Source organism: Thamnophis sirtalis, unplaced genomic scaffold, assembly GCF_051295495.1.
Source record: "Thamnophis sirtalis isolate CommonGarterSnake01/CBP01778 unplaced genomic scaffold, rThaSir2_p1.2 scaffold_4, whole genome shotgun sequence".
Lineage (NCBI taxonomy): Eukaryota > Metazoa > Chordata > Lepidosauria > Squamata > Natricidae > Thamnophis > Thamnophis sirtalis.
The window spans coordinates 78,097,534-78,122,171 of record NW_028261384.1 but is presented as its reverse complement, the minus strand read 5'-3'; the positions used below and the strand labels follow the sequence as shown (position 1 = coordinate 78,122,171).

The following is a 24,638-nucleotide window of genomic DNA, read 5'->3' as shown; positions in this document are numbered from 1 at the left end:
GTTGTTTTTAATATTTAAAGCCCTGCATGGCACGGGAACAGGTTATCTATGAGGCTGCTTCTCTGCATTTACATCAGCCCACCCACTAGATCTGGCAGAGAAGGTAAGTGGTAGGTACTGTATTAGGAATCTTCATTTAGTTGATCTCAGAAGACATGCCTTCTCTTTCGTGGCATCTACCTCATGGAATATTCTTTCCCCTGAATAAGATTCTCGTCATACCGAAAAATCATTAATTTTTTGTCAGATCTGGGGCTCCAAGGCAAACAGAGATTTGCTCGGATGGCTTCATTATTGAGGTGGCCATTTTTACCCTCCCTTCCTGTGGGTTTTATTTTTTACTTTTAGGATATTTATTAATAAGGGTTTTTTAGATGTATATTTCACAGTTTTCATTTAATTTTGCTTTTATCTTATTGTTGTTCACTACCCAGAAACACCTCTGATGATATGAACAGCTATACAAATTTGATTAAGATAAACAGATAGTTAAATAAACTTCAGTATACTCAAAATAGCAGCAAACTTGCTGTGAGATGATCCAAAGTTATCATATCTAAATATTAAAATAATTATACTTCCACTTATTTCTGAATTAAATACAAAATGCTGATTTATTTCTGGTTATCTACAAAAATTTTGCATGATCCTGACTACATATTAATGTCAGCCAAACAGCTTAGTTCCTTAATTTCCTTGAGGTAACAAGACATGGCCAGATTTTTTGGTATTCATCTCGGAGTTCTGGAATGAACTTCCTTCAGAAATATTAAGATTAGCAATTAAAATACAGAAATTAACCCACATCTTAAAGAGACTTAGAATACATACACCTAAAAGACCATTACAAAAATAAGGTAATAATTTTTAATATCATTTATTGTGTCATTTATAAACCATGATTGTTTATAAGTTTATAAACACTATGTCAAGGTTACAAAGTCAAGAAGATTATGTGGGCTTTTATCTTTTTACTCTGAGTACAGCTAAATTGTATATTTAGGTTCTTCTAATAATTTCATAATATTTTCTTTTTCAAAGAAAAGAAACAGCAGTTTTCAGAAATCATCCAGAGATGATTGCTCTGTCGTTTTTATTTTGCTCTGCATATATTGATTTATGGGCCCAACTTGTATGAAGATTTATAAAAAGATCAAGGGAGACTTTTGTTATTAGTACTATTACATCTGCAGGAAATATTATTTAAGCCTATCTTAAGTAATATGCCTTGCAGATCTAATAGTACATTTGGCTATGAACTAGGGAAGGAAGCGATTGCATTAAACCGACGATACAAACTATAAAAAATATCCCTTTTAATGAAAATTGCTGGGATGGCCTAAGGACCAAAAACAGGTAAATTCTGAAAGAAACATGCAAGATGAAATGCTGCATATAAGAAAACCAGAAAAAGGATAGGACAGGACAAGATAGGCATCTGGATAAGCCTCTACTGAAGGAAGAAAGAGAAGAGAATAACTAGAGCAAGATGGATGGACTCAGTAACTCAGTAACAATGGCTATATTGTGGGAAGATCTGAAAGGACAGATTAGGGACAGATAAGACAGTATATAATTTTTTTTAAAAATATCATTTTATCATTATAATTCTCATCATAAAGAAAATCTATGTGGTTGATAAGAACTGACAGTAATTTGACAGCATATAATCAATAATAAAGTACAGAGGTAGATATAACCTCTGTAAGTGACAGCAATTTTATGCATGTGAAAAATAACAGAAATTACAGGAAATATGGAAAAGGTTGAGAAATATACAATTCTATAATAAAAGACTTAAAGATGTACATGATTTATCAGCATGCACAAGCCTCTTCATAGACCCAAGAAGAGATCTGGACAACAAAATGTAAAAGTACCTAGGACCCTTATCTTAATGTTCTGCTCCATAGTCAGTAGGAGAAATTTGAAGAATTAATTTTTTTCCCAGTTAAAAATCTGAGTCTTTCTTCAAGAGCACATATGGAGGAGGTTTAATCTCAGAAACCAAATTGAAAAAAAGAATGAATTTTCAAGTCAAGCCTATGGTCTCACAAATAGAAAAAAACATAATCATTCTCCTCTGGGAACAGAAAGGGAAACAGAAAAGTTGCCATCGGTAGAGAAATAATAGGAATGAACTTTCTTTGTTTCAGTACAATGATATGTATATGATCTCCATATAATTAAAGACTATCAGCATTCTATTACTCACATAGCTTAAAGTATTGAAAATAAAGAATTGAAAAAATCATAATGTTAATTTCTATTTAGAATGTAAACATTATAAGCCTAATACATTAAATTGAACATTAAAAAAGAACTGTTATAACTCACCCAAAGTATTGGTTGTATGATATTGGTTTCAATTATAAGCTAATTATTTTATATTTAAAAATATAAAATTATTATTGAATTATTGTAAGTGTGCGTGTGTGTGTGCGCGCGCAAAATAATGGATATTAGAGAGACAGACAAACAGGCAGGGAGGCAGACCAACACAGAGAAAAAACCATAGACAAAGTAAAATACCTGGAAAATTTAAAAAAGGAACTAGTAGTAATAAGAAGGAGGAGGAGAAGGAAAAGGAGAAGAAGAGGAGGAGAAATTGTTGTGTCTCCCCACTTTTTATATATTTGCTAATTTAGAGTGTTTGTGGACATTCAAGCTCACTTAAAATTAAAAGCTATGATTGTTTTGGTTTCTGTTTCATAATAGATCCTTTCAGGCAATTAGCAATATGGAAATAATGATCCTGAAATTCTATTTTAGAAATTCTTCTAAAATAGTACTTTTTTTGAATGCACTAAACTACATTAGAAATTTTCCTCTGTGGCTAGAGCTTTTCATAAATCATCCTATTACGTGAGCACTGCCTATAGATTAAAACCATGCCTCAGTTAATTCCTATGAATTTGATATGGATACCATCATTAAGTGAATTTCTGAAAATTATATCTCAAAACCCTAAGGATGGCTCTAAATCAGAACTTCACCTAATTCCATACCCACAGATGATTTCTGTAAGATTCCTTTCACTTTTAAACTGTATAATCTCAGTTGTTAATGTATCCTGCAATTGAGAACTCTATTAGTAAGCAATTAGTGTGGGATAGTAAAATAGAGGCAGGTAAAAGTTTAAATAAAATGGAGATATATAAAATGAGATCAAAATAAGTTTTTTTTTTCTTACAAGTCTCATAAGGGGAATATATTTTAAATTATGTTAAAATAAACTGAATAAATAAATATTGAAAGCTAATGTTTGACTGCTCAACATATGTTCTAATATGTTAAAACCAGCAGGATATAAGAAAAGTTTTCTGAAGACAGAAAATTAGGCAAATCACTCCAATAAGGACTGAAAGAATTCTGTCTTGTATCTAAATATTTACTCTTCATCACAAAAAAGCCACCTCTTATCAAGGTAACGTGGAGCTTTTTATTTATATATTCAGCACCATAATAGTCCTAAATAAAACAACAAATGGCGGCATCTAAAAATAATTCCAAAAGTAGGGCAATCTTACTAGCTTTATTCAAGCATGAACATGTCTCAGGACCCACTTCACTTTAAAGATGAATTGATAAAAAAAACCCAGTACAACTCAAAATCCAAAGGGAACATTATCAAGTATATCAGCTATTTTAGATTCTTCCAATTCATGACTATGATTATCCCCTTTGGAATTGGACCCAGACAGTCTGACTACATTTTTAAGTCTCACAATTCCTAACCATGATGTGAAAAAGGACACTAAAAGAGCAATGTGCTTTCCTATGTGATATGTTTTTCTCAAGAGTAGGCACTTTCTAAAAAAAAAACAGAAAAATATTAACAGGATATGGCAGCTGGCTATTAGCCAGAGAATAGAGAAAGGACCATAATGATAAAGGGCACTAAATTCCCAGGAGCAGTAAAAACCATTGCTACTGAGAAAATGCATAAGCTCCTTTAAAAAATGGGAATAAATGAACTTGGCTTCCAGTTTCTAAATCTACAAGGGAAAATAGTATTTTTTTAAGGGTGGGTTTTTTAAGAATATTGTTAGGAATTATCATATATACAATATATACTATATTGCCATATATTAGCTATGCAAATCAGGTAGAAAGAAATATAACAAGTTTTAACCAAGAGAATGTAAATAATTTTAAATGCACTTAATTGAGGGGCAATGTGTGGAAAATACACTGTTTTCTTGTGCTTAGAGAAATTACTCTGAAGAAAAGCCAGAAACAGCTGCAATTTTAGACCTAGGAAGAATGTTTGTTTCTTACCTATTTATAATTGTACTTTACAATTCACAATTGTCTAATTACATTCAAATATTTATTCTAGCTTCCAGTTTGCAGTATTTATCATAACAGTCAATCAACATCCTAAATACTTTTCCATAATACTGAAGAATTTTACCAGCTGGGACAAAATGTAACTTAATATACAATGTTTGTCTGATTTCTTTTCTCTTGGAATGAAATATAACATACCGCAAATCAACATAATGTAACTAAATATTTTTACTTTCGGTGTTCAAGAGATGTGTCCTACATTTTGAAAGTGAAACCCAATCATTTTTAAGCTACCCAGAAGTTTAAACCAAGAAATTAGTTATATTTTTATTTAAAATATTCATTCCCAACCATTTTGTCCTTAAGTAATTTAAATTATTTTTCTTTCCCTATTATGTCATGTGGATTGAACTGATCTAGTATACTTAAGATTCATATAAGACAAAAGGCATGAGCAACTTCTCCATTAATAATAAATTAATAATTAATCGAGAATATTCCTCCATTAATAAAAGCCAAAGTATTCCTAAAATTTGAATACCAAAACTAACAAAAATTCAGTAACCATTAGACACATAGAACAATATTAATTCAATAACATAGCTCCCACTTCAATTTCCATATATCTCTTAATCCACACGTGCTACAAACCATTTTTAATGTTAACTATACAGCATGGTAAGAAAAAGTAGTATTTAACAGATTACTTACAGAATGAATTTCACCAACATTTCACATTCAATTATATTTACTTGGCAATAGGTTCCTCTGGGCAGAATTTAATCAATAAAATGTCACTGTTTATTTTCTAAAAGATATTACATAGTTTGATTTTCAATAAATTCTTTCAATAAATTTCTTTCAAATTAAAGAACTTTAGATATATTTACAATGGAAGTTAAAAGTTAAAGCAAACACCAATTAAAACTGTCCAAGGAAAGGTATTTCCCTATTGGAACACTCCAAACTCTGATTTTTCCTTATCTGGTGCTAAATTTTCTTATTGTACAGTACAAATATATTCTTCTAAACATAATAAAACAAAAGTTAATATATCATTTCACCCACGGTGACATTCACTTAACCTTCCCTACCGGTTCGCAAATGTGAGGGCACACTCACATTTGAACTGAAATTGAATTGAAATGTCTAAAAATATGACCCCACTCAAAGTTCCAATATAAAAGCACTCTGTTTCACCTCAGCAAATTTGTCATTTTCCTGAATTAAATGGCCTTTCAGTATTTCTAAAGATTGAGAGCAGCCACCTGAAAAATACTTATCATTTCCTTCTTTTCTTAGATAATATCAAGTGATCAGAAAAAAAGTAGTACAGCCATTCAGTTGTATTATTCTTTGGTAACTATAAGATTTATCTTTTCTCCAGGCATATATAACATATTTTTCATAATTATAAAGTAATGAAAGTATAAAATAACATTAATAGATTCCAAATGTAATCAAGACCAGTGATGGGTTGCAAATATTTTTACTACCGGTTTGGGCGCACTCTCCCATGTGCTCATGTACATGTGCAACATTTCTGTGCATGCGCAGAATGCACACCCATGCGGGTGGGCGGGGCCTCCCGTTGCCGCTACTACCAGTTTGGCCAAACCAGGCCAAACCGGGAGCAACCCACCACTGACCCAGACTATTGCAGGGCAATTAAATGAATATGGCAAAAAGCTATATCTTCCTGCAGAAATGTTTAACCACCAAAGGGAGGGGAGCATTGGTATTTTATTCATTTAAGAAATGTTTGGCTAATGAATTTTTAAAGCAGTGCTTTCTAGTAAAGGGCTCATCTCATATTTTCTCAATGCAACAAACACAACCAGATAACATTTTGTTCGCGCTGGGTTGTCATGATATTGTCACTGGTTCATCCCTAGCCTATATCAGCCTGAAGTATATTTGATACAATCTGGCAATAGATAAAATCTATCAGGCTTTATTAACAATATAGTTACAACTTCACTCAAGAGCAATTAGCCACCTTGTGCCACTGGAAGGATGCCTTTTTCTTTCCCATTGCTGGGAACTGGCCTCTATGGTTTGTCATAAAAATAGTTTTAGTGCTGTTTCGAAAAATCATTAAATTTGTGTTTACATAGCAGGACTAATGCTATCTTGAGAGCAATTATTCTGGAGCATAAAATGCTTGATTTAAATTGGAAAAGAGAGCCAAGTATTGCCAGCTGTGTGCATGTTAGTTTCGGTCACCACTGAGAATATTATAAGTTTTTTACTGCTTCTGCTAACCAGCTTTTTGCATGTATTTATATTTTTATTAGTTTTAATACTAGGGGGAGGATAACTTTAATTTGTCTACTGTATTCTTGCCTTATGGCTATCATTCTGGGTGTTTCTGTCCACTGAGATACAACTGGATTCACTAGTTGCAGCCCTTCAAAATAAGACTCAGTTATTAGTTGTTGTTTTTTACCTGATGCCCCATCTATATGCCTACATTATTTACTTGTGGTTTTTTGTTTAAATTTTGGGTGTCTACCCATCAACCTCAAGGAGGGACTCTGGGCAGTGCAAAGAAGGACTCTGGGCATCCTGATAGTTGGGTAACTTGCAGCAGTCTTCTAAGACATGCAGTTTTCCAGACATTTGCTTACTCTCCTCCAAACCTAGCACACTTGAGCAAAATTGGTGATTGTTTTTCCACCAGTAAGAAACACTTGCTGGGAGAATAACAAAACTGGGGGAATCCACCAGTCACTTTTCTTAACCTTTTCCAAATTTAATTAAAGAGCCAATTAAGACACCATGATAAAAAGTTGGAGATTGTGAGTTCTAGTTCTGCCTTAGCCATGAAAGCCAACTTGGTGACCAGTCCAAGGCCAGTCACTTCCAGTCCAACTCTGTTATGGACAAAATAGGAAGGAGGTGTGTTGGATTTGTTTGCTGTCTCGAGTTATTTTTAAAAAATAATAAAAATGGGATACAAACAAATGATTCTAAGGATAAAAGGAAGACTTTGTTTATGTGGCAAAGTAGGGGCAGCAATTGGACAATAGTTTAAGTAATTATCTAGCTGTGGCCTCTAGTTTTGTTGAAAACAGTACACTAAATTCAGCTGAAACAAGTGATATCTGTGGCTAAATAAAAATACTATGACTTATCAGGTAAAATTATAAAATTCGAGTTTTCAATCACAACAGGGCTTGAAGGGACCCTCAAGGTCTTTTAGTCCAATCCCCTGCTCAAGCAGGACACCCATATCAATGAGGGCTAACTGTTTTGTCATTGCATGCAGAAAGCGTGCATGTGCCCCCCCGCCCCGCACATGTGTGCACGACCCTCCCATGCCCCATTTTGGGCCTATCAGGCCTCCCTGCAGTCTCCTGGGACCAATAACAGGCCAAGGGAGGGCTGCTCTGGACACCCATGCTCCCCTCACCCTCCATGCCTGAACTCATGTCTCCTACATACGCCCCACCTTCCCCACTTGCGCGGCAGAGACCTGTTAATCAGCTGGCTGGTGGGACATGCGCACGTGTGCATGCATGGTAGAGTTGAGCTGGAGCAACGGCTCACATGCCTGCAGAGAGGACTCTGCATGTCACCTGTAGCATGTGTGCCATAGATTCGCCATCAGGGCCCTATACCATTTCAGAAAAGTAACTGTTCAGTCTTCTCTTAAAAACCTCCAGTGATGAAGCACCACAAGTTCTGAAGGCAAGCTGTTGTGCTGGTTACCATATTTTTCATAGTATAAGATGCACCTTTTTCCCTCAAAAAAAAGGCTGAAAATCTGGGTGTGTCTTATACACTGAATACAGCATTTTTTGCCTCCCAAAACCCTGCCCCCTTCACCAAAATGACCGTGCAGAGCTTTCAGAGAACTCCTGGGGACAGAGGAAGGGAGAAATGAGCAAAAACACATCATTTTTTGCTCAATTTCCCCCCCCCAAACCCCCAGGAGCACTCAATAAGCTTCCTAAAGGCTATCCATGCCTTTTTTTTAAAACGAAAAATGGGCCTATTTTCACAAAAAAAAAATATGCAATTTTTTGCTTGTTTTTGGAGGGGCCACCCCTCCTCCCAGGAGCATCCTGCAAGCCCCCTAAAAGCTATTCATGCCTTTTTTGGGGGGAAATGGGCCCATTTTTGTGAAAAACGGGCCATTTTTGGGAGGTTGCAGAGTGCAAAAACTTTTTTTTAAATTTGCCTCTTCAAAACCTTGGTGTGTCTTATACACTGGTGCGTCATATACTCCAAAAATACAGTACTCTAAAGAAAACACTTTCTTCAAAATAAAACCACATCATTATATAAATTCTAACAATTTTCTGCAGACTAGTTTGAAAAAAATTATATATTTCAATCAAATACAATTATAAATAATAAATTACTTATAATGTATCTTCCTATCTATGCTATCTATGCCACAAGAGGCAGAATAGAAAAGATAAGTAGCTAACAGTTTGCATGAGCTAAATAGTATTTCATAGCTTTTGTATATGAAGTAGAAGAGGAAAAACAGGTGCTAACAAGGTTTAAAACTAATATTCGGCACATTCAAATTGTTTCGTTATAATTGATTCAACCTAAAAATAGTTTCTGAAGCCATCACTCAAGAAGTGAATATAATCTTATTTGCAGTGGAATGACATAGTTTTAAAAGAAACATAGGATAAGAGGACACAATTAAATTTGCATAATAATTAGAATCAACTATTGCTAACCAGAGCTCAATTTATTATGCTTAGGAGTAATACCTTTTGATACAAAAGTCATTTTTTCTGCTTCTGATTTTTACTTCTTTTTCTTCCATGTGTATTTGTTTTCAAGATCCAAACATAGTGATTTCTTGATAATTAATAAGGAGGTAATTCACTAACTGTCTCATACAATAACTACATTTTATGTATATACTTTGGTCACATGAACACAGCAGACTTAAGCTAAAGAAACCTTTTACCAAGCAGACCAATTTGGATTTTAATTCATTTTAGAATCACCAAATGATCAACCTCTTTTCTTCTATACCAATAGTATGTGATTTAAAACAACAATTGACCCAATTTTTTAAATTACTTTATTAATTATTACTATTTATTTCAGTCATTCATATTTTCATAAACACAATGATTTAGATTTTAGATGACAGTGACATGTATGTTTTAGCTTTTTATTTCTAAATCCTACACTTTATTTCCATGCATATATTCATACAATTAATGACTGCCAGTCAGAAAGGATTGCTGGCAAATTTTGCTGACCTTTAAGCAGTCTACAAGTCCTTAGCAAGCTTCTTAAAATGAAGCTTTTTTTGAGACCCTTCTCAAATTTTTCTATACAGGTATTATGCTTAGAGAAATCTACCCCACTTCTGGATTGCTTTTCCCAAGAGGATACTATCATTTTAAAAATTGAATGTAGCAGTTCAAACTCAGTTAACTCTGGCGATGTTTTCCTTTCAGTGCCCTTAAGAAATATGAACTCAACAAGCATTGTTCACTACTGATGCATCTCTACGTTTAATCCATTTCTGCTAATTTGCAGCCCAACAAACTGCTGCCACAATTAGAAACTCCCAAGTATAAAAGTTTACTCTCTGTCCTCTTTGATTTACATTTGAATGTTTGTTTATATCATGGCGCCCTAATTGCATCAGCATCCCCTCAAAATGTCTGCAAATCCCTATGGAGCTAGATGGAGATGTTGACGTTCGGACTGGCAAAGGTGATGAACCCTTGATCTACTACTTGGCAATCTCCCAGAGCCAAAAGCCTGGCTTCAGTTCTCATGCCATCTTATGCTATCTTTCTAATAGTGACTGTCCTCTCCAATTCTCACTTTTTAATACTCTCTGCTGGGAAAGGGGCACTGGCCTGATTGTGGCGATACTTGAGTTAGTTTGTGTTTGAGTAGTATTTGCATACTCTCACCTTGAGAGCTGGGTGAAGTTGGTTTTGGATGAGTAGTCCTCTCATGAGAGGAACCAGTTGGGAGAGAGGACAGTATATTTGCTGTGAGGGGTGGGAGAGGTGGGAGTCCTTGGGGCTAAGAGTTTTTGCTATAGTGCTATGCCCCCGCCATTGACACCCCCCCGGGATGTTTGAGAGTGTGAATGTGAATACTGGGAGGGGATAGCAGAGCCCTTGGCTCTTTAAGGAAGTGGGTTAGGAAGAAGCTGTTTATCTTGGGGGATATAGGACAGGATCAGATATCACAGGCAGGGGATGCTACGGGAGCCAGAGGAAAGGCTGTTACAGGGGAAGATGCCCCGGATGCTTAAAATCAGTCACGTGTTCCACCTCTCTGAGCACATCCCCAGTCCCTGGACAGCATACCCTCGGTGGCCCTGGGGTCCAACTGCTGCTGTTGAATGTCAGGTCAATCAATAATAAAGCTTCTCTTGTTCAAAAGAAGCAAGCTGACCTGCCATGCATTACTTAGACCTGGTTGACCCTGAAAGGGAGGGGGTCTCCTCTGAAAGATATGTCCAGCATGCAGGCAGGACCTCAAGGCAGGGGAGGTGGGGTGGGAGTAGCAATAGCAATAGCACTTAGACTTGTATACTACTTCATTGTGCTTTATACCCCTCTCTTATAGTGTCAGCATAATGCTCCCAATAATCTGGGTCCTTATTTTACCAATCTTGGAAAGATGGTAGGCTGAGACAACCTTAAGACCTGAACTGCCAAACTGCTGGAAGCCAGCAGTCAGCAGAAGTAGCCGGCAGTACTGCAGCATCACAGTATCGGAGTGTCTTTCAGGAGCCTTGCTTCATAAATCTCTGGTATTGAGACCTTATTCCTGAATTAGGCTCACAGGATCAGATAGGACTGTTGCTAATATAAGACATGGTTTTGCCAGTCGGCTTGGGGCCCCAGTGGGGGAACAGCGCAATGGAGGTGGTTGATTCAGTAATAACAAATTCCACCTACCCCACCCTCCGCCTCCACCCTCCACATGTGTATTTGGTTTTAATGTTTGTTCTTAACTTTCTATGTTTTAGCTTATATGTAACTGTAAGACACCATGTTCTCCCCCCCATCTGTCAGTCTGCAAAGCCAGAAAGATTGGGGAACTCTGATCTACCACATGTCTACTCATAGATAACTTCCTCTGATTGTAGCTGAAGTCAAGACAAACTTTGGTAAATCAGATCCACATTCAATGGTATGCCAGTTTCCAACTATTTATTCAGGCTATTCTTTATTCTGAAAATTCTGGTATTTGCTGTTGTTCCTTAAAGTATTAGCAGATACCATTTCTTGTTAAATTTAACCAAAACCCAAAATATAATCTAGGAAGGTTATACATAATGGAGATGTTTTGCTGTAGGTTTGTAAATCAGAAAAAGGGGAATAGCCAAATAGCACTAGCACCAGGGCTAGTGCTATAGTTCCTACAATAATTCCTACAGCTATAATCAAAGAGGCTTATCTCTGAGCAGACATACGGTAGACAGGACAGTGGTAGTACAGTAGTTAGAATGCAGTATTGCAAGCTAACTCTGCCCATAGCCTGGAGTTTGACATTGATCCTGACCATCTCAAGGTTGACTCAGTCTTCCATCCTTCCGAGGTCAGTAAAATGAGGGCCCAGATTGTTAGTGGAAATATGCTGACTCTGAAATCTGCACTTATATAAGTCTAAGAGCTATTTCTATTGCTACTGGATTCAGAAATTCCACATATTCTAATAGTTTATGCTTTGTGCAATTAATGTTGTATAATAATCATTTTTAATAACAAGTAAATTTCCCATATCAAATTATAAAGCTTACTATGTAAATTTAGTCAGAAGCTTACAGTATAAATTCTGTCAGATTGCACCATTTTGTAGAATCCACTTTGTGCATCATCTCTTCAAAGGATTTTCCACACACTGGCAAGTTCTGTAGCATGAAGGATTCATTGCAGATGATCTGCTGTTGTGCACCTATGAAACAGAAAAGTCAGCCAAAAAACAAGACTATGGCCCACTTTGGAAAACCATGAAGATTTTTAAAAATGTACATAAAGAGAAAGTGTTGCAATTAAAATAGACTATTTAACTATTAAATATCTCATATCTTAGACATGACATTAGCTGGATATTGTGAAGCTCTAAAACTTTCACAGGTAATCCTTGCTTATTTATCATTTATTTAACAACTGTTCAATGTACGACAACATAGAAAAGTGACTTACAACCAGTCCTCACACTTGCAATCATTCTACTGTCCCTGCAATCATATGATAGCAATCTGGATATTGGCAGCCAGTCTGGATTTCCAACCATGGCATACTCGCTTTGTGTCTATAACAAAAGCATCTTCTTGGCCAGTTTGAGATAGATCTTCGACACGACTATTTCTGTTACTTCAGACTTTTATTTATTTATTTACACCTCATTCAAGGAAATATAAGATCTGCTTGAAGAAAATGGACCACTATTCATTTAAAATATTGCTGCTGAATATGTTTTCCTTATAGAAATACAATACCAATTTCTTAAGCTAAATATTCAAAGAAAAATAAAACGGTGACTCCAACTTGTAAAATTGTGTTGATTTTTCTCAGAGTCTTGCATTCTCTAAATAGTTATATATGAGGCAGTCCTCGTAAATATTGAAATTTAGCTCACAGAAGCATCACGTTTTCTATATTTCATTCTAGTTGTGTGTAAGATATATACTTTGAACAAAGGTTATCAGAAATCAATCATATAAGGGCTGCCTTTTTTAAAGAGAAACAATGAAAAAGAATACAGAAAGAAAATACCAAGCTTCTTACCTGCTAATCCAATTGTTATTAGGCTATTAGCTGGAAAAAGATAAAGGAAGTATCTATTAGAGTGCTATTATTATAAAATATATTAAACTAATAATAACCTGATGATATTATTTTAAATCTAAATCATGCAGATTTTGTGCAACCACCTGGTTCCAACCCATGAAATATCTATGGTATCCAACTGGTGAAATGGGTTGGAAGAATATGATATCTAGTCCAATGCCAAATAACCTAACAAAAATGAAATTAGTATCAATCAAAAATAAAGAAGAGTACTCTCTATAGAGATAAGAACTTTAAGCTAGCAAGATTCCTATTAACATGATATTAATCAGTATGCATCATGTGTAGAGGAGAGTATAAGAATGCTACTGATTATACATCAGAGGGTGGAACTGCAATTCAGATGCATGTCAGCCTTTTGATTCAGAGCTGACAAAAGTCCCTTAACACCTTTAGAAAACAGCAGAAATTATCAAGGTTCCTTCAAAACTATACTCTATCAGATGGCTACATTTATAATTCAGAGGAAAAATCTTAACATTTACTAAATACAAAGGAATCACATATCACTTTATGTTAAACAATATTTCTTCTTGCATTGACGTTCTTCAAAACATAATGGAGGACATGATAGAATAGCTAAGACAGGAAAACCACAAAATCAGTCAAAGTGTAACTGTTCATTAGGATTTTGGAATTATACGGTAACATTTTTTCTAGCTAAGGATTTAGTTAGATATGCTTGAAAAGGAAAAGGAAAGCAAGTTTTCAGGGGAGAAAATAAAAGCCTTTGCTAGTCAAAAGAGCAATATTGGCACAGAAGGCCAATAATGCTGTATTAAGCAACCTTATAACTAGACATAGTTAACAAATAAGAAAAAGCATGGAAAGAAATCAATTTATATATTAATATATAATAATATTAATTTATACAAACTTAGATGCTGCTTTATAATATCATTTAATTGATATATTACTATTTCTCTACTATGTATTATTATAAACAGTCAAGATAATGTTGAAATTCCTCACTATTTTTATGGATATGAATTCCTATTCTTCCACTGAAAGCACTCTGAATTCTACTTTAAGATTACAGTATCCCAAAGCCTAGTCCTAATTTCTTCTGCTCTGGAACAATGGTAACACCTTCAGTCTCTGAAAATTAGATCCAATATTATCCCTGGAGACTTCATTCACAGCAGACTTTCCCTACCTAGTCCTCTCCTAGTCCTAAAGGTAGGTAGGTAGGTAGGTAGGTAGGTAGGTAGGAGGCAGGCAGGCAGGCAGGCAGGCAGGCAGGCAGGCAGATAGAAAGACAGATGGCATATATGTGCATATTTCCATTTTCACATTACAATGTAATCCCTCCTAGATGTTATATTTTTTTAAAAAAAATATTGTTTTAATTAAACAAAAACACACAAAAAAAGAATCATCCTTCGTTACATCTTGTAGAAACCGTATCGATTGGTTATAAATACATTCTGTGCATTTCTTCCACAATCCTTACATATACTTCATTCAAATTGAGTTGTATATTTTAAATAAAAAAAGAAAATGTATGTATTTTACTATTCCTGTACCACAATTCTCATTTAATTACAATTATTTAAACATGTTTTATCTAGAATCATTTGTATTTAAAGACACAACCACCACTGGCATTCATTTGCAATTTCAATAAACCTCCAATAACATTACACCTTTATGACATATTCTGAAACAAATTCAATTAAGTAAGATATCTAAGCATCCCCCCCCAATAACACACCTGTATATATCCATTAACATTTCTTTGTTGTTATTGTAGTTGACCAAAGATTATTTACTGTTTATCTCACCTCTCCTCTCCACAGGCCCACACAAGATTATACCTTTATAATCATCCTTAATCAAAGATTTATTAATACTATTTATAGGTCTTTTTCCTCAGTCCCAAATTGGTTAATTACGTGTTAACAAAATAAACATTAAAAATCTAAAACAATCTAAGAGATGTTAATATTTCTACTTAATAATCACCAAAAGTATACATTAGCATTTCCTTATTTATATCACATCTCCTCTCTTCTGACTCAAATTATTTATATCTTCATAACAAGATCTAAACAAAAATTTGTAAGATTTGTACCTTTTATCGCCAGATCCCAAATTACAATTTATGGCCCGGTTATTTATCGTAATTAAGGTTATCATTTCACTATTGGTATCATAGTAAATTATATGTTAACGAATAAACATTCAATGATAATCTAGAACAGTCTACAAAGTACTAAGATCTCTACTTATTAATCATCAATAATTAGCTAGCTTTTTTTCATCAACTAGCATTATTAATCAGTGTCTTTCTAGTAGCAAAATGGTCTTTTCTCTCTTGCCAGCTATTGTGTCAATTCTCTTTTCAGGACCTTTCCAGGGTTTAAGGCTTCTCTCTGCACTTTGTAGCTTAAAACAGTGTTTTTCAACCATTTTTGTGCAAAGGCACACTTTTTTCATGAAAAAAATCACGAGGCACACCACCATTAGAAAATGTTAAAAAAAATTAACTCTGTGCCTATATTGACTATATATAAAGTAATTCTCCCACGGCACACCTTACACTATGTCACGGCACACTAGTGTGCCACGGCACAGTGGTTGAAAAACACTGGCTTAAAAGATCTCTCATGTAGTTTCATTGCCCTTGAATTGTTATTAATGTAGGCTTGACTTCGGTTGTCAAGCTTATTTCTGGATAGATTTGTCTTGTTAATTCCATCTTTTTCGCTCTTTCTTTTTCTCCTGCATCTTGGAGTTTGGAATGTAGCACCAAATTATCAAAGTCACTTTTCCAGCTTCCCTTCTTGCCACCTTCACTCACATTTACTCTGTTAATGTTCATCTAATGTCTTATCTTTGTTTTCTGTATTTTCATTCGCTTCTTTAATTTCTGGGGCTCCAACCCCATCATCTTTTTCTGTGATATCCCACAGTCTGTCCATTTTCTTATCAAATCTCTCAAGACCTTCTGAGATGTTTTGAAGTCCAGTCAAAATATTTTGGATTATCATTTTTTTTTTTCATCTGAGTATTGATCCATTTTTCAGAGTAAAAAAAATATAAAGAAAAAAAAAGGAGGAATTTGATAATTACTGCCACTCTAGCCTGTCAAATTTTTTTGAAGAATATCTCTATTTTTATTTTAAATCTTAAGCGCAAGTTCTTTTATGGTTTTCAAAGCAGAAGGGTTCTTATCTTTTTTTTTCCTTTTCCTACTCTTGCCAAAATATTTTCTACAAGCACCAGCAGTACACAGATTGTGACCTTCAGTCTTTATCAGGTTTTAAAAAACAAGTCCCAAACCCTTCTGTTGCAAAGTCAATGTATCAAATAGGAATGAACAAAGAATATATTGTTTCAACAAAAAAAAACCTTCAGACTTAGGCTTCCAAGTGGTAGATTCAACTATTTTTAATACTTTTTCCTTAAGTATCTTTAATATAATTTTGTAACAAGTAGAAGGAGAAGTTTATTAGAATAAAAAATGTTTTAGTTTAAGACAAAACAATTAAAGTAGTAAAAAGAAATAGAGGAAAAAAGATCAGAAGAAAAAGAAAAAGAAAGAAGGAAACTTATTTAGCAAAGGAGAAAAACAAATGCTGTTGCTTTAAATCGGAACTGAGCAAGGCATGCCTGGCTGTAGAATTCTGGGAGTTGAAGTCCATAAGTCTAAAAAAATTGCTGCCTCACAAGCCATAAAACTCACCGCACGTCACTGTCTCAGAACCTTGTATCACATCTTTAAAAAATCTTGGAGCACTGGGGAACTACCCAAAGATTGGAAAAAAGCTGATATGGTTCCCATCTTCAAAAAGGAAAAGACCTAGGAAACTACAGACTAATCAGCCTGACATCAATACCTGAGAAGATACTGGAAAAGATAATCAAAAAACAGAACTGTGAACATCTAAAAATAAAGTTTTAACTAGAAGCTAGCACAAATTTATTAAAAAAGATCATACCAAACCAATCTTATTTCATTCTTTGACAAAGTGACTAAATTAATAGACCACTGAAATGCTATGTACATAGTATACTAAGGTTTTAGCAAGGCATGCAAATAAATTAACCATAACCTACTTCTTGGTAAACTAGAAAAATGTGGGATAATCAGCAACACTAACAGATGGATTAGATCCGTGATAGAGAACCTATGCAGAGCCCTCTCTGCAGGCACGTGAATTATCATCCCGCTCAGCTCCACTGAGCATGTGCATGCACCTCCTGCCAGCCAGATGATTTTTGGGTCTCTGCCGTGCATGCACAGGGGGAGGGGGAGCATGGGGTGTGTGGTGCCCTCTGCGACCCATTTTTAGACCCAGGAGGTTGCAGGGAGGTCTAGTAGGCCCAAAATAGGGCACGCTGGGGGCACACGGTGCACATGCATGGGGGAAAGGGGAGCGCGGGGGGCATTGCGTGCACATGTGCAGGGGCAGGGTGTACATGGGGGTTTCGTGCATGCATTGAATTATGGGTGTGGGCGCTTTTGGCACAGGACCACAAAAAGGTTAGCCATCACTGGATTAGGTGAAATCTGGCTCAAAAACAGTAACTGTCAGAGGGACCTTGGAGTCCTAGTGGAGGATCTTTAGTTATGAGCCAGCAATATGCAGCAGCAGTCAAAAAAGCTAAAACAATCTTTGATTGTTTAAACAAAGGCATAGAATCAAAATCATATGAAGTATTAATATGACTTTATAATGCCTTACTAAAGCCACACCTAGAATACTGCATTTAGTTTTGGTCACCACATTACATAAAAGATATTGTGACTTTGGAAAAAGTGCAAAAAAAAGCAACTAAGATTATTAAAGGCCTGGAGACAAAAACATTTGAAGAAATGGTTGCAGGATTTTGGTTTGCTAGTCAAACGAAAAGAAGGACTGGCGGAACATGCTAGCAGTATTCCAGTATTTGAGAGGTTGCTACAAAGGGGAGGGGAGTGGCCTTTTTACTGAAGCTACCTTGTACCATTCTCCAAAAGAGCTCAATTCTTGCAATGCTTTGGAAGTCTCCTTTTCCATATCATGCACAGCTTGGAGAAGGAGGCTTCCGAAGCACCTCTAGAAGAGGCTCAATTCTTGCAATACTTTGAAAGCCTCTTTTTCCAACTCAATTTGAATTCAATTTGAACTCAATTTGCAATTTGAATCTAAAGGACTACAAGAAGGGAGCCCGCTCTTGAAGTTTGGAAGCATCTTTCTTCAAGGCTCATATAATTCGGAGGAGGCAGTTACAAAGGATTGTAAGAATGTACCTTCTTTAAAGTTAAATTTTATTCATTTTCTGTAACTTAATATGTTGTGTCATCCAAGGCCACTTTATGCATTGATATTTATTTATATTTTTGCAACTGCTGCATTCTGCAATCCTAGAAAAATAATTCAGCAACTAAATGAAACAGTTGTCAGAGGTACATGAAGAAAAGCTGGATTTACCAAATACCTTTTAGACATAAGGCAGAAGAAAATGCCAATAATGATGTATACATCCATACATTCCTGTTCTTTTGAAAAATTGCCTGGGAAGAAACTGCTACTTCATACTTCATAAACTGTGTATCTTAATTGTAACTTGTTCACTCATGTTCCAATAATAAAAAGAAAACAAACAACTTCCATTTATTTTTAAATGTATATAAAAGTAATTATTTCAATATAGAAAAACAATGCATTCATTTATTTAAAAATAAAAATAATTGTATTCTGTTTAAAAGGCTTGTTTTGTTCATTATAGTCTGATATTATTTGACTTTTGAACGCAAATCAGCTTGTTGTGAAAACAGTTGTGAGAACAATCCTAATGTGGTATGATAAGGCAAAAGAAACAAAACAAATGGAATTCACAGAGTAGAATAATAACATGTGATAAAACAAGGATGCTGGTATAAACAGAAGCCATTTTTAATATATTGCAATGAACAATGTAATTTACACAAATATATGAGTAATAGGAAGTAAGTCATCCAAGAAACAATGAGGAAAAATGAAATGGAACAGTAAAGAAAATAAATTGGATGATATAAACCAATGGATCCACATACATGGCAACTGTATGTCTCAGATTCATTACAGGATAAAAAAATGAAGTAGCTGGAAAGTACATGCTTCTAGGAATCTTAGCATTTTATTTTTAATCCTTGTGTGGTGGTAAAAGCAATATGTATTGCTGGGAGTCTTACATTTACTGGGGTTTTCCCTATTTTCTCAAAACTTTGGGACCAAGGGGCAATAACTACTAACTTGAACGGTTTTAAAGGACTGGATATATTTTTCTAACAAAAGATATAGCAGGAATTATTACTCTTAGAGATTCAGCTCTGGTTGGATATAACATATCTCCAAAAACCATTTACCAGAGAATACAAGAAGCGGATATTTCCACCTACTGTTTGTGAATACTGTACAACAGAAGAATTTGGTTATGAATTATTTTTAAGTTCAATTATTTGGACAGGGCATATTATTATACAAATAAAAACATACAATGCATGTTTTTAACTGTTTTGACTGAAACTAACAATAAAGAAATATTTCTACTGAAAACAATTGGTAGCAGTCAATTGAATAGTTTAATATAGAATTTCTATAAAACATTTAGAATGAGAATAAACAAAGCATTAAATACTCACAGGTTACTATATCTGGAACAATACAAAACAGTTACTATTTCTATTGTAGATAGAATGTGACATATTGTCTGTTTGACAGAAGCACCACAGATAGTAACTGTTTTTCCAGAAATACTGCAGATGGATATTTAAATGTTTTGCTATAATAGACTGTCATTTTCTTTGGCTTCAAGCACAGAACATTGACTGCAGAGGCAAGAGGATTTGGCACTTTAGCAAGATTTTCAAATTTGAAGGAGCAGATGTTGAAGAGGGTTTTATTTATTTATTTTTTTGTAGGGGAAAATAAATGTTATCTATGATTTTGCCATTAACTAAATGAACCAGAAATTTGAATTCTGTTTATTATACCCTAAGATCTTCAAACTCATTCTTTTCACCTCAAGCATGACCATCTATCATGATTTTCAGATCACTAGTTTTCACAATTATTTCCTAGTACTAAAGAGTTTCTAAAATAAATATAAGTGATAAGTGAGTAAAAATAAAAATAGTACACTGAATATTATACAGTATTTAAAAATAAATAACTTTTCAAAGTTCAAAGTCTTTATTGTCATTGTACATCATGTATGCAACAAAATTGGTTTAGCCTCTACTGGTGCAGTCCATACAAGAATACAAGACAACATAAATAATATAAATAATAATCCTTATACAAGTAGTTAGCGGGGGGGGGGACTAGTCATATGTTTCCATTTGTATGTTATATTCTGTGCAAAATGTATATTACTCTGGCGTATGATATTATATCCTGGAATATGCTGTACATATTACACACTGCATTGGCATCAGTGAAATTTGTCATATTAATATATTTGTAGTGCTATATTGTGTTTAAGAGTCTGACAGCCCATGGGTAGAAGCTGTTTTTAAGCTGTTTTGTCCAGCTGGCTATATACTTCTATGTCTTCCGCACAATGATAAAAGTAAAGAGACACAGGCCAGGGTGTGAATCTTCTTTACTCTGCCAAAATAGCGAGATCTGGCAATGGCATCCAGTGATGTTAGGGGGCAACCAACAGTTTCTTATGCCGAATTAATCATTCTCTGTCATGCCTTCCTGCCCGCGACTATTAAACCAGGTTACCATACTGTTTATACAGTACGTGAAGACACTTTCTATTGTAGACAGATAGAAAGAAGTCATCAGCAGTTGTTCCACCTGATTTTTCCGCAGGACTCTAAGGAAATGAAGCCTCTGTTGGGCCTTACTAACCACCAGGGACATGTTGTTTTTCCAGGTGAGGTCTTGCCTAATGAGCACCCCCAAGAATTTAAAAGAGAAAACCCTCTCCACATGGCCCCCCTTGATATACAGCGGGGCACGTACCTCTCTTTGCTTCCAGAAATCTTGCACCATCCCCTTTGTCATGCTAGTGTTTAGATGTAGGTTGTTTTTTGAACACCATGTGGACACCTTCTGGATTTCTTCCCTGTATGCTGATTTGTCCCCTCCAGTTATAAGCCAAAGCATTGTTGTGTCATTTGCAAACTTTATAATGATGTTGGATGGATCAGATAATATGCAGTCATGTGTATACAGCAAGTACAGGTTGGGGCTGAGCACATAGCCCTGGGAGGAGCCTGTGCTGAGCTTCAGGGTGGAAGATGTAAAGGATCCAGCCCTTACTGTTTGTGGATGATCCATCAGAGAGTCTTTGATCCAGTCACAAGTGAGGGGAAGGAAATTCAGGTCAGTCATCTTTTCAGTGAGAATGTCTGGTAACATGGTATTTAAGGCCAAGCTATAGTCTATAAAAAGCATTCTGACATAATCCCCAGATTTCTCAAGATGTCTCCGTGCAATATGTAGAGCAGTGCCAATGGCGTCCCCTGTCAACCTGTTACTTCTATAAGCAAACAGATGTTGATCAAAATTTGGTGGAAGACAGGACCTGAGGTGTTGTAGGACCAGTCTTTCAAAGCACTTCATCACTATAGATGTCAGTGCAATGGGTCTATAGTCATTCAGGCTGTTTATGACTGCTTTCTTCCGAACTGGAGTAATTGTGGCTGCTTTCAAGCAGGATGGGACTCTAGCCAGTTGCAGGGAGATGTTAAAAATCCTTGTCAGGACCTGTTAATTGGTCAATGCAAATTTTTACCACTTTCCCCAACACCCCATCTTGTAACTCGGGCTTTAGATTTTGGCAGTAGTTTGCTCTCTGAGTTTGTCTCAATTAGTTTCTGAACATTTCATTACCAGACTAGGTAACATCATCAGTAGGATTTTCTTATTCTATTTCTCTTTAGCTTATATATGTCTTGTGTGCCAGTGAGGTCAGTTGGTTGTGTGACTGGTTGCTTGTTTGGAGCTATATTTAAATTCTGAGCCGCTGATTGGTTCTCTTGTTGATTGGTCATTGACATCACAGTTGGTCTTACCTGAACTGCTATTTTTGGGGCTCGGACAGGAGGCTCCAGTGGATGGTATTGACACGCCCATTTAGCCACGAGACTGGGATGAAGCTGAAGACACGCCTCTTTGCTTCACCCTTCCTTCTCCACTTCATCAAAGTGAGCTCCCCTCAGACCTGAAAACAAGGCACAAAGGAGAACTCCCACCACTCCAGCTATCATACTACCTAGGGCGGGAACTGGAGCCTCCTGTCTGAGCCTCGAAAATAGCAGTTCAGGTAAGACCAACTGCCATTTTCCAGAGTGAGGGACAGGAGGCTCCAGTGGATGGGATCTACCACAGCTAAGTCCCATGGGCAGGGAACTCATGCTCTGCAATAACCTGCTATAGCACCCTTCACCCAAAAGCTGCATCGATGTGAACGCATCCAACCTGTAATGTCGGATAAACAACGATGGGGATGCCCATGTAGCCGCTCTGCAAATGTCCTCTATGCGGACCTGGGAGGCCCAAGCCACTGAGGTGGCAGTGCTCCTCGTTGAATGTGTCATGATGCCGGCCGCCACTGGCAACCTCTGGGATTCGTATGCCAAGGATATGACTAAGCGGATCCACTGGCTAATGATGGAAGGCATTACCCTCCTATCCAGAGATGAGGTTGGAAAGATAGGAAGAGTGCCACTGACCTCCAGAAGAAGGCTGTCCACTTCAGGTAAATACGCAGGGCCTATCTGACATCCAACCGGTGCCACTGCTGTTCCCGTTCCATAGCCGGATTAGGGCAGAAATCGGGGAGAACAAGCTCCTGGGAATGGTGGAATATGGAATGCAACTTAGGAAGGAAGGCTGGGTCCAACCTCAACACGACCCTGTTGTTCTGGAACATGCACAAGTCCTCCCTAGAAGAGAGTGTTTCTACCTCTGACACCCTTCTAGCTGACGTGATGGAGACTAGGAATATCACCTTAAGGGTAAGGTTTTTTCAGGCTAACCATTCTCAACAGCTCAAAGGGCTCCTCCATGAGAGCCTGTAGCATGGTGGGAAGATTCCACGTGGGGAATCTATGCACCACTGGGAAGGTACAGGTTGGAGACCCCCGAAGGAACCTCTTCACAACAGGAAGTTGGGTGAGAGGAACCGGGCCCTCGCCCGGGAGGATCATGGCAAGAGGGGCTAGTTGCCTCCGCACAGTTGTCTGGGCAAGACCCTTGTCTAGGACATCCTGGATGAATTCCAGGACCTGCGGTACCGAGGCCCTGGTAGGCTGAATCCATTTTGCCTGGCACCAGGAAATGAAAGCCACCCATATAGAGTCATAGATCCTCGAGGTGGCATTTCTGCGAGAGGCCTCTATGGTTCTAATCACCCGCAGAGAAAATTAAACTCCCTTTAGGCGCTCCCGCTCAATCTCTACATGGCTAGTTGGAGCCAGTGTGGTTCCGGGTGCATCAACTTCCCTTGGTGCAGCTCTATTTCCCCCTCTGGTATCCGCCATGGAGGCTGGACTGACAGGATCTTGAGGTCCGTGAACCAGGGTATCCTCGGCCAGTGAGGAGCCACCAGGATCAGCTCTGCTTGCTCCCTGACTAGCTTCTGAACTACCCCAGGAAGGTGAGGGAGGGGAGGAAAAGCATACAGAGGTCCCCGTGGCCATCTTGTGAGAAGGGCGTTGACTCCCTCCATTCCCTGAGCTGGGAACCGAGAGAAGAACTGCAGAAGCTGGGTGTTGGTCGGAGTGGTGAAGAGGTACACTACTGTCCCTCTGAACCTCCGGCAGATGCTCTGGAACAGCTCCTGGGACAGGCTCCACTCTCCGTTGTCCACCTTCTCTCAACTGAGCCAGTCAGCCTGACGGTTGTCGATCCCCGTGATGTGCTCCGCCCAGATCGACCGCAGATGTCTCTCTGCTCAGCTGCCTAGCGACATCGCTTCAGTGTGTAGTGCCCTGGAACGTGTGCCACCCTGCCAATTGATGTGGGCCTTGGCCGCCACGTTATTGGTGAGTACCAGGACGTGATGACCCTCAACAGCAATCCAGAAATATTGAAGCGCCAGATGGATCGCCCGGAGTTCCAGCCAGTTGATGTTGCATTGCCAGGTTTGCCTCCCAGCCGAACAGGCTGGCATCCATGGTGAAAACGAGGTGCTCCTGGTCCCTGAACTCACACTCCCTGAGCAAGGCTGGGGACAGCCACCACTTGAGGGAAATCCATACCTGAGGGGTGGCCTAGACCTTGGCTGGTGAGCTGCTGGTGTTGGCTCTCTGGAACAGTAGGAGTCACCACTGCAGAGTCCTGGCATGCAACTGTGCCCATGGTACTACCTCGATGCAGGCTGAGTTTCCCCAAGAAGCTGGATAGAAAGGCTATGGGAACATAACGGTCCCTATGGACCTGCTTAATCATCTTAACCAAACTGGCCCTGCGGTCCGGGGAGAGAAAAACCTTTCCTGCATGGGAGTCTATGACCGCTCCCAAATAGAGAATTCTAATTGATGGGGTGAGAGAACTCTTTTCAAAGTTGATGGAGAACCCCAGCCCCTGAATGGTGTCCATGACC

The 24,638-nt window shown here is 37.2% G+C and overlaps 1 protein-coding gene across 5 annotated transcripts in view; it reads right to left on the bottom strand.

Moving 5' to 3' along the window:
- RAMP3 (receptor activity modifying protein 3) overlaps positions 1 to 24,638 on the bottom strand; it is a 59,477-nt gene that overhangs the window by 15,103 nt on the left and 19,736 nt on the right. For 4 of the 5 annotated variants that reach the window (XR_015696397.1, XR_015696396.1, XR_015696398.1 and 1 more), the window contains exons 3-4: positions 13,041 to 13,070; positions 12,097 to 12,204 (exon numbers count right to left, since the gene is read on the bottom strand). Coding sequence is in view for 1 of the 5 variants with exons in the window: in XM_014063104.2 (XP_013918579.2) it covers positions 12,075 to 12,204; positions 13,041 to 13,070 (160 nt within the window). In the remaining 4 variants the exon portion in view is untranslated. Of the gene's footprint in view, positions 1 to 12,074; positions 12,205 to 13,040; positions 13,071 to 24,638 lie in introns of those variants that run through there. The other variant, XM_014063104.2, reaches the window with a different exon arrangement.